We start from the raw sequence: 15,401 nt of genomic DNA, 5'->3' as shown, positions 1-15,401 counted from the left end.
CCCTGTCTACCAATCTTTTGGCAAAACAATTTTTGAATGAAAACCTTACCTCCATCCTCTTCAGTGGGCTCATAAAAAGGAAGCGGCACACCCTTAAAACAGAAGAAAAGCTCAGCTAAGTCCATGCGCCAACCATCGCTGTGTACTACATAAAGGGGGGGTGGCTGTGGGAGGACTGGAGGGTGAGGCAGGGGAGGATGGGGCTCTGCCTCACTCTGTGTGGGGGAACTGCCAAGTGCCCAGGGTGCTGTTGGAGCTCACTGATGAATTCTCTCCAAACACCCAGGAACAACAGAGCATAGAGCACAGAGCAAGTGTTTGAAACGTCAGATGCTTCCAGGCAACCATGAGAGAAGTGTGTCCTGCTGCTTTTAGTCCCCAGAGGTCTGTTGCCCAAAGCTGAGACAGGTTGACCTTGCCCGAGGGCAAAGTCTGCCTGTAGCCTGTTATACATGGAGACTTTTATTGGAATTCACTGGACTTGTTTACAAATTGTCTGTGGCTGCTTTTGTACTAGAGTAACAATTTCATCACCGACACAGGACTGCAAAGCCTAAAATATTAACTGGCCCTTTAGAAAAATAGTTAACCTACAGCCTGGAGGTTGGTTCTAACTCTACAGATACTGAAAAACAGGCCTTTAGCTGCCTGTGGTGGTGCACTTCTATAATCCCAGTTATTTTGGAGGCTGATGCAGGAGGATTGCAAATTCAAGGTCGGCCTGGGCAATGTGGTGAGACTTTGACCAAAAATAAAAAGGACTGCAGATATAGCTCAGTGGTACAGTGCTTGCCTAGTATATGCAAGGCCCTGAATTTCCAGAAGTACAAACAAAACAAAACAACCAAAATACAAACCCAACCCCTATAAAACAACAACAAAACACCAAACAAGACAGAAACAAAACACAGAACAAAACAAACAAAAAACCCAAAGCCAAGACCAAAACAAAACACCCTAAAATACAGGCCCTTAAAAAGGACCAGTTTAGCCAGGTGTGGTGGCGCACACCCATAACCCCAGCACTTGAGAGGCTGAGGCAGGAGGATCGATGGGAGTTCTTGGCCAATCTGGGTTACAAAGTGAGCTCAAGGCCAGCCTGAATCACATAGTGAAACCCTGTCTCAAGAAAAAAAAGAAAAGAAAAAAAAAGAAAAATGATGTGTGCTTTGTTTTCTGAGACCGGATCTCACTCCGTAGTTCATGCTGGCCTTGAACTCACACTGGTCAAACTAGGCTACAAGGTAGTTTAGCCTCTCTGTACCTCATAGAGTTTGGTGGCAACAAGTTTTCTCCCAGTGGTGTTGATTCCTTCCATAATCACAACCTGAAAGACAAAGACACAGAACAGGATGGTTAAGTGGGGGAGCTGAATGCCTAGAAATTATTTTGATTAAGGATTCTGTAACTTTAGACTTATGGCATCTTTGTGGAAAACAAATTAAGGAGGCTGCGTTAGCATTGCTAATTACGCTGTCCACAGATGATCTCATCCTCACGGCGTACCGTCTCAGTCTGTCTCACTCTAGGTGAAGCGCACAGCTCCGCACACTGTGGGGTGGAGCTGGGGCGGAACCTAGCGAGTGAGATCCCCTAGCTGCCTCAGCACACCCAGGGCAGAATCGGGGACGGGGTCTGCACCTCACAGAGTCACAGAAGGGAACCGAGACTTGGCTGCCCACAGCACCCCCCAAGAGTATACCTGCTCCCTAGGGTGGCCTCTTCTGACCTCACCTGCCCGGGAAACAGAGAGTACTCTTTAAGCTCCGACAGGTCCACTGGAACCTGAGCCCCGGAGGAATGTTCCCGGTCTCCCTCGAGGATCACCGACTTGCTGTTGAGCTTCCCGTTGCTGTCACAGCCAATCTGGCCCAACACGGTGATAGGCTCCTACCAAAGGGAGGGTGCCATATGAGAATGGCAGTCTTGGGACAGGAGTACAACATCTGAAATCAACAGGGGGTGCAGCAAACACCCTCACTCCAGCACGAGTGCTCTTAGCAGGACATCATTTTGGCCCTGAAGTGACCACAGCACTGATGCTGATGCCAGAAGAATGCTGCAGGGCACCCGTGCACCTCACCACACCACACAGTCCCCAAGGGTACAGGGACCCTGACCTGCAAAGCTGTGGACAACTCACATTTAGCCATTAAATACATGTAATGCACTTATTCACTCAGCCTCCATACCCAAGGGGTGAGTACTGTTGAACCCACTTTACAGATGGGAGACTGAGTAGCAGAGATGGGAGATCATGTGGTCATCCTCCCCAAGTGGTCGTTCTTCCTTGGATGCAAACATATGACTAAGGAACATCTCTCCTCCAATTAAAGGAAAGATACTAGAGTAGCTGGCCCACACGCATGATGGAAAGATGCTACTGGTCGTCATGGGTCTACAGTGACACAGACCAAAAGGTCACAAGACCCTGGAAACCTGTGCCTGCTGCTGCTCTTGTCCTGGATGTGTTCGATCTGAAGGGACACTCTGGGGCTTCTGACCCCACCACCAAGGACAGTGAGACCTTCAGCATTTGCTTGCATATAAGATGCCAATCCAAGTGGGAAGAGAATAACTCTCTGCTCACAAAACCAGGGAACCCTGGGCGCAGTGGCTGAGATCCCAGCATTCAAGAGGCTGAGGCAGGAAAATCACTGCAAGTTTGAGGTCAGCCTAGGCTACAGAGTGAGTTCAAGGCCAGCCTGAACTATGTAGTGAGACCCTGTCTTCAAAAGAAAAGAAAGAAACAAAAACAACAGGGAGCGTTTCTTCGTCTGTCCTCAGAAGGACCCATTTTACCAAGTTCAGCTGGGCTGGATGCTCTAACTACGAAACAGAGGTGAAATGGAAAAGGGTGTCCCTTTGCCACTGATTTAAAAGTTAATTAATTAATTTTCATTAATTAATATCAATGAAAGTTCTTAGAACAACTCTTACTTGTGCTGGGACCAGAAGAGGAGTAAAAGCCTCAATCTGGTAATGTTCCTTGAGTTTGCTGCCAAGCTCTTCTATCTTACAGGTCAGAACTGCAATCCCAGAGATGAAAATGGGTTGTGTTTAAGGCATTTCACTTGCAAGAAGAGAAAACACAGCATGCGGTAGAGTATCAGTCAGGTTACAGGAGAGCTGGTGCCAGGCAACCCTAGAGACTCAGCCTAGTCCCTGTCCCTACCCTGTGCCTTCCCTTTACTCAGGTCACCATGGATGTTTTGGAGAAGTCAAAGCCAAACTGGAGAGGGCTTAAGGAAGAAGCTATAAAATGTCCTTAATGTTAGGTCAAATTCCTTCAAGTTTTCATTAATGGGAATCACCACGTGCTTCTTTCTCAGCGAAGTGATGGAACTTGCAGAATTACTGACTGCACCACCCACCGGCCCTCACTAATAGGGACTGCACCAGGCACTGAACCACCCACGACCCACACAGTCCAAGGCGGCCTTGGAACCAGCTGCTTTCTCTGACCCTTCCAGGAGGTTTTACAGCTGATAGAATTTCAAAGGGCATTTCACCTTCTCGGACATCTGTGAGCTTCTGAAACATGGACTTGTAGCTGCCAGTCAGGGGCTCTGGATACCCCACCACCTTCAGGCTGATGTGTCCAGCTCCTCCTTTCCCAGACCAAGTCACCCCCTGTGCTGAGCCGAAGGTGGTGACCACCTCTCCGCGGTTATTTCTTGAGTTGTATTTCTGGGAGGGAGTAGCGCTAGTTAGAAGCAAAACAGATTAATATGACTGTGTTTGTAGCTGAAGAGGGAAAGAGGAGCAAAATAAAGTTAGCCTTTGGAAGGAAGGAGCAGAGAAGAAGCAATATGGTTTATAAATCCCATCAGCCGAATGGGGCTGGACAGACTGGGACTTTGCAGGAATTTCAGGAATGAGGGGCTGAGGAATAGCAGGCCACGCAGGAATACCGAATGTGCTTAGAGTGCAAAGACAGAAACATGTTTAAAAAGGCTGTCATTCTCCCGGCATTACACCTAAACAAAGCCACACAAAACCTAAACTCTGCTGCTGCAAGCTGCAAGTGTCCTTTTCCTTCCTTCTTATGAATTCTCAACATTAGGGCAGCAGCTGAGCCTACAGCTGTGGATAAATCAAACAAGTCTGAGCGGGTTATGAAATTCACGAAATAGTTCAAGCTGGAAACAGCAAGAAAATGAAGTTGAAGTCATTCATCTCTCCCCAGAGCCTGCGGAGGTGGGGACGGAATGGATTCAGAGCCAGCCAGTGATCGAACATTCCCGAGCTCCGGGACTCAGCTGGCAAGGCCTTGGATTTCCAGCCCCTTGCTCTCAAGCTAAACACCTCCAAGAGCACACGCATGCCGCTGATCTCCTTGGCTGCGAACATCACATACAGAGAAGCCCGCTGACAACAGGCTTCCTTTAACGTGCGAAACTCTGCAGAACCAGTTCTGTGCAAGGCACCACTGCGGCTGACACCACCCTTTCCACACAGAGGCTCCAGAAAGTAAGCTCGACCTCTACTGAATAATTTATCAGTTACTTTCATAAATTACAAAACCAGTTTCTGAGGTCAGCTTTATTAGCATATATTAAAAGATGATGAGACGGCAAAGTACCGACTTCTGGGAGCTTCTGCCGGTACGGCTCCAGGGGACGCCCAGCCCTTTAATGCAATCGGATGCTCAGGGGCCAGCTGTAAACAGATCTGCAGGTGGCACAGGATCATAGGATCTTGTGTTCAGAGGGCGGCACCCCTGTAGAGATGCTGGTGCACCTCTGAGACCCATGGCTTGCACCAGCAGCATCTGCCAGGTGGGCACTCGGGATGCTGAGGTAGGAGGATTGCTGAGTTTGATCAGGGCCAGCCTGGGCCACACAGCTAGATTTTGCCTCAAAAAACAAAAACAAAACAAACAAAATCCACTGACCGCTCATCTTGAATGAGTGTACAGCTTCTGTCACTGCCTTTCTAAGGTGACAGAGCTGAAAAAGTGTAACTTCAGTTAAGTTAGTCTAGAAAGGACTCCTGGCAACTGGTTTGTTAAATGGTTAACATCGTTGGTACAGACACAACAGGACCTGTAAACACTTCTACTTGGGGAAACACCAATATGGGATTCTCTAACCTAAGACATATCATTCACAGGTTTAAAAAAATCACATATGATCTTTGTGATCAATAATGAGCAAGGAATAAAGTATCAACTAAGCCAGGGTAGATTCGGTGACAAGAAAACTACCAGAAACCAGTTGTAACCGGAGTGAGGCACAAGAAACAGGTTACACAACATTATGAACAAAGATGTGTGTTTCTTTTTAAAAAAACAAATAACTTCAGATTTTAAAATGGAGAAAGAAACCTAACAAAACATGAACAGAGGCAAGTGAAAGCCTATTTGCCTTTCCTGGCAAGACTCACACGCTTCCCAGGCTTCTGAATAGGCAGTTTGTTTTGAATAAAAGATATCAGTTCCTGATATAGGAAACTGAGCCTAGAAAAAGTGGGTAGAAAGTGAGTTTCCTTAATTACTGTAAGAAACAGTAATTTTCCACAAAGGAAGAGAAAGCTGAGAAGCCAGAAGGTAACAGGCTTTCCAGCCAGCTCAGGGCGGAATCTGCCTCCTCCTGGTTAATGAGTGACTCTGCAGTGGGCCCTGTCAGCCCGCAGCAGGACAGCATGTTCTGGCCCCAGAGTCCACGACATCCCTACCTTGGAGAGAAACTCGAGGGCGAGAGGAGTTGATGTGGGCTGCGAACAGACACATTTCTTTTCATGATGGGAGTCTCCAGGGTAGAGATAGCTCGCTTCTGAGGACCCTAGGAACACAACGGAAGAGAATATCCCAGTCGCTTTGGACCCAAGCCGCTAAGGAAGTGTGCAGCTCCTTAGGACGAAAAGGTCAAGTGGGGCCTAAATGAAGGGCACGGAAGGCCCTGGGTGGGTTCTCCTAAGGCCCCATCTTCCAAGCATAACCCTGGAAAGAAATCTGCAACACCTACAACTCAGTATTCATCAGCTTACTGCCCTGACTTGAGGGCAATTATGAAAAAAAACAATCATTTTCCGAAAAGGATTGTCCAGGTGGGCAGGGTCCTGACAGGTCGCCAGGTGCTCTCACGGTGGCCTCTCCACTTTAGAGCAGCTCTGGGTTTCACAAAGTTTATGGCTCTGACCTCTGCACACATTTTCCCCAAGAAGAGATGGGACCATGTAACTGCTTTTGGCCAAGTCTACCACACATTTTCCAAATTAAAGACGGGAACCACTCCAGGCAGATAACACAGTTGAGCTCATACTTGGAGAATAGTTAGCGAACACCTCACTGCTGGTCACTTCTGGGGTTTTTGGCTCAGCAACAAGAATCCCAAGATAAGCCCAGCACGGAGCTGGAACCCAGAGACTCCGGCCTCCCTCAAGTCTAGGATAATTGAGTGTAACACAAGAAACATAAAAACCCTAGCCCCTTACACAACCCGGAGGCCTCCCTGGTTTGCAGACTTTTTCTACCCAAGGACTCCCCCTGGCGGCATGTTTAAGCTATGCCACCATGTATGGATCGGTGGACCCTGGGGGACAAATTCAAAATCCCCGAGGAGCAGCAAGAGCAACTAATTTTATTTTTTTATTTGTTATTTTTTTAGCAGCTAATTTTAAAAACCATTCTTATGCCATTCCCCTCACACAGTAACTACTTTTTAATATTCTTTCACATTATTTCAGTAATTTTTGCAGTTTTAAAAAAGACACAAATCTTAGTAGCTATAATCTAGCTTACATATAAACCGAAGTACACTGGTACCTTGGTTCACAAAATTAATTCTTTCCTAACTCTGGTTGCAAACCGAATCAAATTTCACCATTAGGTAAACAATGAACCCAATCATTGAATCTGATTCGGTTCTTCTCCAATTCAGTTTGCGACCAGAATTATGGTAAGAATTAAGTCTGTGGGGGCCAGGGATTTAGCTCATCGGCATAAGTGCCTGCCTGGCAAGTGCGAGGTCATGCATGAGCTCAATCCCTAGTACTCCCCCCGAAAAAAGAATTAAGTCTGAGAACCAAGGTACCACTGCATTTTACATTATTTTTTGCTCTATTAATTGTGAGCATGTTCCCATCTTTGCAGATTGGGGTTTTTTGAGACATAGGTCTATGTACTTCAGACTGGCCTTAAACTCACAGTGATCCTCCTGCCTCAGCCTCCCAAGTGTTGGGATTACAGGCATCCATCACCATGCCAGGTTTACAACCCTTATGCTTTTTAGTAGTTATTTAACTGCTGCAGAAGAATTTATATAATTACATCTCTGCTGCCAGATTACAAATTAATTAGGCACAACTTTGAATCTCATGGCTTTGATACATTTTCACCAAATATTGCTCCAAAAGACCCTTCTAACACACGGTGGTAGCTCAACAAGTACCTAGGCTCAGGCGGCAGGAGGACAGCACCAAACAGAAGCACCGCCACCCAGGGGCCTCCACTGTCACGGAGAGAGCCCAACAGGGAAGCAACTGCAGGACCCACTGTAGCTGGACAACAAAACAAACTAAGGGAAAGCAAGGAAAGGAAGAACCAAGCCTCCTTCTCCTCAAAAGGGGACTGCAGGTCTGGTTTGTCTAAAGACAGCAGGGGACCAGTGTGACAAAGGAGGGGATGAAGGGGAAGATGGGGGCCAAGTGAAGAGCACCCAGCCCAACTCTCTGGGGACTCAGATGGTCTGGCTGCTGGGGGAAAACTGGTCAGAGGCAAGCAAGGCAGGAAAAAGCCAGGGGACCGACTGGGAGGTGCCAGTCACTCAGGAGACCAGGGGCTGAGGTGGCCCTGGAGGAGGTGAGAGGTAGCCGACCTTGGAAGGTGGTGGGACGGCACTGTTAGATTTTGAATGGAAGAAAAAGATTTAAGGCGATCTCCCAAGCTCATGGCCGAGCAAATGGCAGCATGGAAGGTCCTGCACTGGGATGTGGACTCTGGAAAGACGACCTTTAAGGGGACAGCAAGAGCTGAGTTAGTCTCTCCAATCTCAACAAGCTCTAAGGAAAATGCCGTCATTTGCTGTAGCCAGTTGTATTAATAACTTTGTAGGGCATAGTTTTTGTTTTTAGAGAGGTCTTGCTACGTAACCCAGGCTGACCTCAAATTTGCAGCAATCCTCCTGCCTCAGCCTCCCCAATGCTGGGATTACAGACCTGCACCAGGCTCTCACTTTCTTTCTATGTGGTACTAGGGATTGAACCCTGGCCTTATGCATCCTAGGCAGGTGCTGTACCAATGAGCTATATCCTCAACCTCCTCTTAAAAATTTTCAGATAGGGTCTCTTAAGTTGCCCAGACCCAGGCTGGCCTTGAACTTATGATCCTACTGCCTTGGCCTCCCAAGTTGCTGGGGCTACAAGCATATGTTACCATGTCAGCCTTAACCATATTTCTCAGTGTGCTGTTTCCTTTGAAACACTATTTGTTCCATATTCATCGATTTTTGGAAATTTACTATAAAGATGCTGGGCATGGTGGTGTATACCTGCAATGCCAGTGCTCAGGAGGCTGTGGCAGGAGGATCATTGTGAGTTTAAAACCAGTCTGGGTTACAGAGTGAGCTTAAAGCCAGCCTGAACTGCAAAGTGAGACCCTGTCTCAAAAATACAGATGCGCATACACACACACAAGCAAATAACTAATGCCAGGCACAATGACCCAGACCTGTAATCCCAGCACCTGGGAGGCTGAAGTAGGAGGAGTAATGGAGATTTGAGACCAGCCTGGGCTATGTATTGAGTTCAAGATTAGCCTGGACTACACACTGAGACCCTGTCTCAAAAATAAAGGCAATTTAGTAGACATTTTTGACACACTGACTGAAAAAAGCAAAATGTTCATAAGGACTAGGGTTTTTTTTTTCAAGAAAGTCTTGCTATGTAGTTGAGGCTAGCTTTGAACTCACTACTTAGTTCAACCTGGCTTGGACCCACAGTGATCCTCCCGTTTCAGCCTCCCAAGTGCTGGGATTACAGGTGTGGGGCACCATGCCTGACTAAGAACTGCTATTTTATAAAAAATATTTATGAATCTGACTGGAAAGAAAGATCTTAAGTAGAACAATAGTACAAGCATGATTGATTTTCTGCCTCAGATCTTTATAACTTGTGTGTATGTGTCTTCATTACTAGTGCCTGAATACAGAGTCTCTGCACCGAGCTTACATCCCCAACCCTTTTAAAATTTTATTTTGTTTGAGACAGGGTTTCACTATACAGTCCACTCTGGCCTCAAACTTACAGTGATTCTTCTGTCTCAGCTCTCTGAGTGCTGGGGTTATAGGAGTATGCCACCATGCCTAGGTATGACAGTATTTTTTTGTTTTGTGGGGTTTTTTGGGAGGGGGTTGAGACAGGGTCTCGCTCTGTAATTCAGGCTGGCTTTGAACTCACTATGTAGCCTGGGGTAGTATCATATTGGCAGTGATCCTCCTGCTTCAGCCTCCTAGGTGCTGGGATTGTAGGAATGTGTCACCAGACCCAGCAATGTTTTTTTTCTTTTTGTCTTTTTTTTCTTTTTATCGGTACCGGGGATCGAGCTCACAACTGCCTGCTTACAAGGCAGGTGCTTATGCCGCTGAGCTAAACCCCCAGCCCCCCCAGCAACGTATTTTCTTTTTTCTTTTTTGGTGGTACCAGGGATGGAACTCATGACTTCACGCTTGCTAGGCAGGTGCTTATGCCATTGGGCTAAATCCCTGGCCCTTAAATGCTATTTTTTTTTTTTGTCTTTTTCGTTTTTATTGGTACCAGGGATCAAACTCACGACTGCCTGCTTGTAAGGCAGGCGCTTATGCCGCTGAGCTAAATCCCCAGCCCCTTAAATGCTATTTTCAAACATTATATATTCACCTTAGAGGGTGTGGCATAAGAGTTCAAAAGGGTTTCCTCTTCTTCCTCCACTTCAATTCTAAAGATATTAGTTAAGGAAAACAGTAACGAACCTAAAGCAAGAGATGATTAAATAAGAAATATGCATACGAAGTAATCTTTATTATTTGTTTTAAAATTACATAAGCAGGGGCTGAGGATTTAGCTCAGCGGCATAAGCGCCTACCTTGCAAGCAAGCAGTCGTGAGTTCGATCCCCAGTACCGATAAAAAAGGAAAAAGACAAGAAAAAAAAAAATTACACAAGCAACTGTAGAAAAAAAAATGACAACACTTCAGCAGAAAAGGATACAGCTCTTGGATAGACATAATGTCTCTAGCTCCCGCATGTCCACTGTCCTTGGTGGCGCTAGACCACGTTTTGGAAACTTTCTTGCTCAAAATCTGAGAACAAAAAGAGAGTGAATATATTGTTCCATAGTCTGGTCACAGGGAGGCACTTTCTACTGTATTGAGACAATAGGCACTCAAAGTATAACCAAAAATAACAAACTCAAATGACACCAATCATGTGGTCAAGAGCCACCACCTGTTGGTCACAGTTTTTGGTGCTTTACGTTTATTCCCATTTTGAGAACAATCATAAAAATATGTATTATTAGAACATCTGGCAGACCAGAAACTGAGGCTTGGAGGCAGTAAGTAGTCTGTCTAGCCGACATCGAGCCTGGAATCCAGGTCTGATTCCAAGGCCCACAGCCTCCCCCATACACCGCACATCTACCCCAGCAGCAGATTAGTCTGCTCCACTCTGTTCCTACCTCGTGCTCAAACGTTTTCAGGATCTCTGAGGTGAGGCAGACTTTGCCTGTGCTGGTGCAGAAGGCTATGAGCTCGCTTACCACTCCCTCCTTGTTCGGTCCATACAGGATACAAAGCTCTGCCACTGCAGGAAGGGAAATTAGACAAGAAAGGACTTGCTGGTTTCTTCAGCTTTCATCTTGAAAAGGAAAAACAATCCTCTATTTATCCAGTCAATATTTATTCAGCATCTACTAGTGTTGGCACTCTTGTAGACACTGGGAAGACCATAGTGGACAGAGAAGAGCCCTTGTTAGGAAGTGGGTAATGTGATGTGTTAAGTGATGAAATGTGATGTGCAGCAAAACAAAGCTGCATGCTGGGCATGGTGGTGCATCCTGTGATCCTAGCACTCATGAGGCTGAGGCAGGAAGATCACTGCGAGTTCAAGGCCAGCCAACACAGGGTTAGTGAGGCTGTGATGCAGTGAGTGAGAAGGCAGCAGAGGGGCTGATAGTGCCGGGGTGCAGGCTGCCGGCCATTGTCCTCAACTCAGTCAGTGCTCTAAGCAACACAGGGGAGCTCTGATGGTTTGGATGGAATGATTGGTATGATCTAATTTACATCAACAGGCTCACTCTGGCTGCTGGGGTAGGCACAGGAGGAAGGAGCCAGGGCAGGACACGTGGGAGCAGTAAGAAAAACCACAGCAAGATCAGGTGAGAGATGACAGGTCCAGGTGGTGGCAGTAGAAGTGGTGAAAGAAAGGCCCCCAAGTAGGTCACATCCTAAAGGTGAAGCCAGCAGGATTTGCTGACTGGAAGTGATGTATGAGAAAAACAGGAGTCGAGGCTGATGCTGATGGTTTTAGCCTGCACAACCAGAAGGCTGGGCTTCTACTAAGATGAGGAAAAGCACTGGAGGAGTTAGAGGAACTTGGTTTTAGATGCACTTAGAGATGCCAACTAAACACTCAACTGGAGATATCAAGTAGACAGCTGGACAAACCAGCCCACAGTCAGGCAAGAGGTTTACGCGTGGTAATTACAGGGTGCACTCCTGTAATCCCAGCACTCTGGAGGTTGAGGCAGGAGAATTGTTTGCAAGATCGAGACTAGCCTGGGCTACAAAGTGAGCCCAAGACCAGCCTGAACTGCATGGCAAGACCTTGTCTCAAAAAGACAAAAAAAAAAAAAAAAGAAAGAAATTGTGGGACTGGGCCAGGGATAGGGATACAGCTCAGCAGCACAGCACCTGCCTGGTAAGCGTGAGGTCATGAGTTCAATTCCTGGTATCAAAAAAAAGAAAAAGAAATTTAGGGGCCATAAGCAGACACATAGGATACAAAGCCTTGAGACCAGGGGAGCTGACCAATCTAGCAAGACACGATCCCAGACTTGAGCGTTGGGGCACTCAAACATTAGGATGAGGAATAATCTGCAAAGCTCAAGAAGTGGCAATAAAACAGGGCTGACAAGTAACTAGGATCAGTGGCAGAGGAGCTAATGGAAGACCATGCGTTAAAGTAGAGGGAATGATGGCCAGTGTCAGGTGCTGCTGCTAACTCAAGGGTAGGCCTGAGGCGGGAAGGGTCACTGTAAATGTGGACTATACAGCAAGACCTTATCTCAAAAAATAAAAAAATAAAAAATAAAATAAATAAATGAATAAATAACAAATAAATGGGAAAAGCAATCTTGAAGAGAAGTAGAAATTTGTAAGAGACTTACTGGAGTGATGAACTGAGGTAGGTGGAAAGGAATGATAGGACTTAGGAGGAAAAGAAAAAAAAAACAGCCACCTAGCAGAGGCAGAGTGAATAGACCAGGAAAATACAGCGAGTGTGAGGCACAGTGAGATGCACGGAGGTTCATGACCAGGAATCCGAAGCTAAGGTAAATCTTGTGGGAGGTGCAGCAGGCATCATGGTGGGAAGCCTCTCCAGACCTCGTTCCTGTAAATGATTTCTCATGCTTTGATTTCATGCTCACCAAATACGTTTGTGACTATGACCAGGTTTCTCACCTAAGTCTTTTTTAAAAAGAGAATCTCTTTCCCTGAAGTCTCCAGAAGGACTTCAAGTGTTCTGGCTTCTGAGAGGAGTTTTTCGTCATGAATTAACATGTTTGCACTCTGGTTTGATACTGAAAATACATTCTGGGCTGAGAATGTAGTTTGGGAATGGAGTACTTACGCAGCATGCACGAGGGGCTGGCTGAGTTTGATCCCCAGCACCGTGCATAAATAGATAAATAAATAAATGAGTGGTAAGGCAGGTGCATTTCATTCCAGTTCCGAAACTGAGACCTTCAGCACCTCCCAAGTTTATGCTTCCAGGATCTCCTCACCATTGGATCTCGTGGCCCAGCACGTTGGCACATAGACTCCCAGGCAGATCTGGGCTCATTCACAACCCAGGCAGTTAGTGCTCCGCATCTCTGCTCCTCCATCTAGCAACAAAGGGTGCCTACCAGCTGCCTCCACTTCCTTCCCAAGCTAACAGTCCATTTTAGGGCTCCACCTCAAGGGATCCATACTTGGGCAGAGTACCAACAGCTCTGCTGAGGGAAGCGAAGGGTCAGCAGAGTTTAGGAAATGGAAGTCAAGAATGGAGGAGTCAAGAATAAAAACTACGTTTCAAAAAACCCCAAGTCTCTCGCTTTGTTATCAGGCTTTCAACAATTTCCACGTTTGGAGACGCCCCCGGGGACTCAGCATGCTCCAATTCAGTCTTGCAAAAAGCCTCACGTTTATATTTTTTCTTTCGAAGCTCAGACTGGCCTGGAAGCCGCTGTGATCCTCCTGCCTCAGCCTCTCAATGCTGGGATTATAGGCGTGCGTCACCAAGCCGGGCTACGTTCATAGGCCCGACTAAGCACCCACACCAGCTTTGCGAATTCGCTTATCCCAGCCCTCAACTCTCCCGGCCACCCTGGCCGCTGGCGGAGGCCCGGGACACCGCTAAGCGACCCCTCGGGGCTCAGGTAGGGCGGCGTGGACGTCGGACTCACGTTTCTCAAGCAGAACGTCCTCGCAGTCCAGGCCGAAGATCTGCAGCTCCTCCGCCAGCTGCTCGGTGGACTCGGACATGGTGACTCAGGTGGGGCCGGGACCTGGCCCGCCCGGCTCCGGTTCCCCTTCTCCCTCCGGGAGCCGAAACTGGAGGCGACCAAATGGCCTCAGGCTGTCAGAAGGTCCTGCTTTCAGCTACCAGGAAATGCCTACTTAAAAAAAGAAAGTGGGGGTGGTCCCCACGTTCCCGAAGGGAGACGTAGGAATCGGGTCTCTCTGAAAGGGGTGGGGGTCTTTTGTTTTCAGAAAGCCACTGCCAGGTTTCCCAGCGAGGGAAGCAGAACCCAGCAGTTCGGGGAAAAAACCCGCCAAAGCATTTGAGCGCCGTGCGCAGGCGCGAGACCCGGGTCAGCCCCGCCCCCGAGCTCGGCCCCGCCCACTCCTTTTGCGGCTGCGCAGCTCACTCGGGACGCGCGTTTCGTCTCTGTGGGTTTCACGTTAGCTTTGGCGCGCTACGTGCCTGTGTCAGCTGCTCGGTGGAGTCCTTGCTGCTTGTTTGTGTCTGTTTCGCCCTGTGCCTGGGTGCGGAGGCGCTGTCGCATACTCGCCTTGGAATGTCCGGAACGTACTGTGCCCAGACACGAGACCGAAAGGACGTGTGGTTCCTATTTCTGTGTCCGCCTAGGCTTTCCTCCCGTAGTGTCCTCGATTTGTGCTGAAAGGCGGCTTCGGTCCGGAATCTGGTTGTCAGGCCTGTTACCGCGGGTCCGGGACGTTTTTGTGGCTGTGGGATGGAAAGGGGAGTAATGATTTGGTTTTATCAGGAGCCTTAAAAATGTCCCTCGTTTTTGAAAGCATTTCCTGTCCCAAAGAAGCATCTTAAAATGCAGATTAAATTCTTTGTAGAGACGTTCATTGTAGCCTCATGCATGATGTTGAAAAAGTTGGAAGTTCTCTGAATTTCAGGTAGCCCATTAGTGGGTTACCGCGCAAAAACTGACCCTATAGGTTAGGTTAAAATACAAACTGCTTTTAGAGATACGTTGCCCATTAATAGTATCCTGTTTATTCGGAATGAAATTCTTTGATGCAACTTTTGAAATTTGTGGACTTCAGTGTCTTTACGACTCTTGGGATCTATGAATGAGGGAACTGGAAGAAACAGGGCGAGGGACTAAAAGGCACTTTGATGCTCTCTTGAAGCCTCAGCTTTACCCTGTCATTTTACTATCTTTATTTCTGTGATCCTATTTCAGTCCCAGCAGTCAGGAGGCTGAGGCTGGGGGATTGTTTAATGCCAGAGTTGGAGGCCTAAGTCTAGGCCGTCTAGAGGGACATCATCCTAAAAATTAAAAAGTAGATAAATGAATAAATAAATCTAAAAAATTAAAAACCATCACATAGGAAATAACACGTACCTTGATGACATCAATATTACAATTAAAATAAAAATCACATATATTAGTAACCACACCTGTAATCTCAGCACTTGGGAGGCTGAGGCAGGCAGATTGCCATGAGTTCAAGGCCAGTCTGGGCTATATAGTGACTTCAAGGCTAGCCTGGACTACATAGTTGAGACCCTGTCTCAAACAAACAAAAACTTATAATAGCAAAAAGCATAATTTCAAAAGCCTACAAACAAATCTACATTAAGATTTAAAGGGGGCTGGGGATTTAGCTCAGCGGCATAAGCGCCTGCCTTCAAGCAGGCAGTCGTGAGTTCAATCCCTGGTACCGATAAAAATGAAA

General features: G+C 47.1%; 1 protein-coding gene across 2 annotated transcripts in view; it reads right to left on the bottom strand.

Moving 5' to 3' along the window:
- The window catches only part of Pola2 (DNA polymerase alpha 2, accessory subunit), a 39,003-nt gene extending 24,961 nt beyond the window's left edge, over positions 1–14,042 (bottom strand). The window contains exons 1-10 of one of the 2 annotated variants that reach the window (XM_023564395.2): positions 13,649–14,042; positions 10,658–10,782; positions 10,189–10,280; positions 9,859–9,916; positions 5,680–5,786; positions 3,513–3,706; positions 2,941–3,029; positions 1,735–1,890; positions 1,265–1,327; positions 50–92 (exon numbers count right to left, since the gene is read on the bottom strand). In XM_023564395.2, coding sequence (XP_023420163.1) covers positions 50–92; positions 1,265–1,327; positions 1,735–1,890; positions 2,941–3,029; positions 3,513–3,706; positions 5,680–5,786; positions 9,859–9,916; positions 10,189–10,280; positions 10,658–10,782; positions 13,649–13,727 — 1,006 coding nt within the window. In that variant the 5' untranslated portion in view covers positions 13,728–14,042. The remainder of the gene's footprint in view (positions 1–49; positions 93–1,264; positions 1,328–1,734; positions 1,891–2,940; positions 3,030–3,512; positions 3,707–5,679; positions 5,787–9,858; positions 9,917–10,188; positions 10,281–10,657; positions 10,783–13,648) is intronic. The other variant, XM_003468224.5, reaches the window with a different exon arrangement.
- Between the last annotated feature and the right edge of the window lie 1,359 nt (positions 14,043–15,401).

Source organism: Cavia porcellus, unplaced genomic scaffold (genome assembly GCF_034190915.1).
Source record: "Cavia porcellus strain 051 isolate PalLab524CR breed Dunkin Hartley unplaced genomic scaffold, mCavPor4.1 scaffold_17, whole genome shotgun sequence".
Lineage (NCBI taxonomy): Eukaryota > Metazoa > Chordata > Mammalia > Rodentia > Caviidae > Cavia > Cavia porcellus.
The sequence above is the reverse complement of the archived record's forward strand: the minus strand, read 5'-3'. Positions and strand labels throughout refer to the sequence as shown.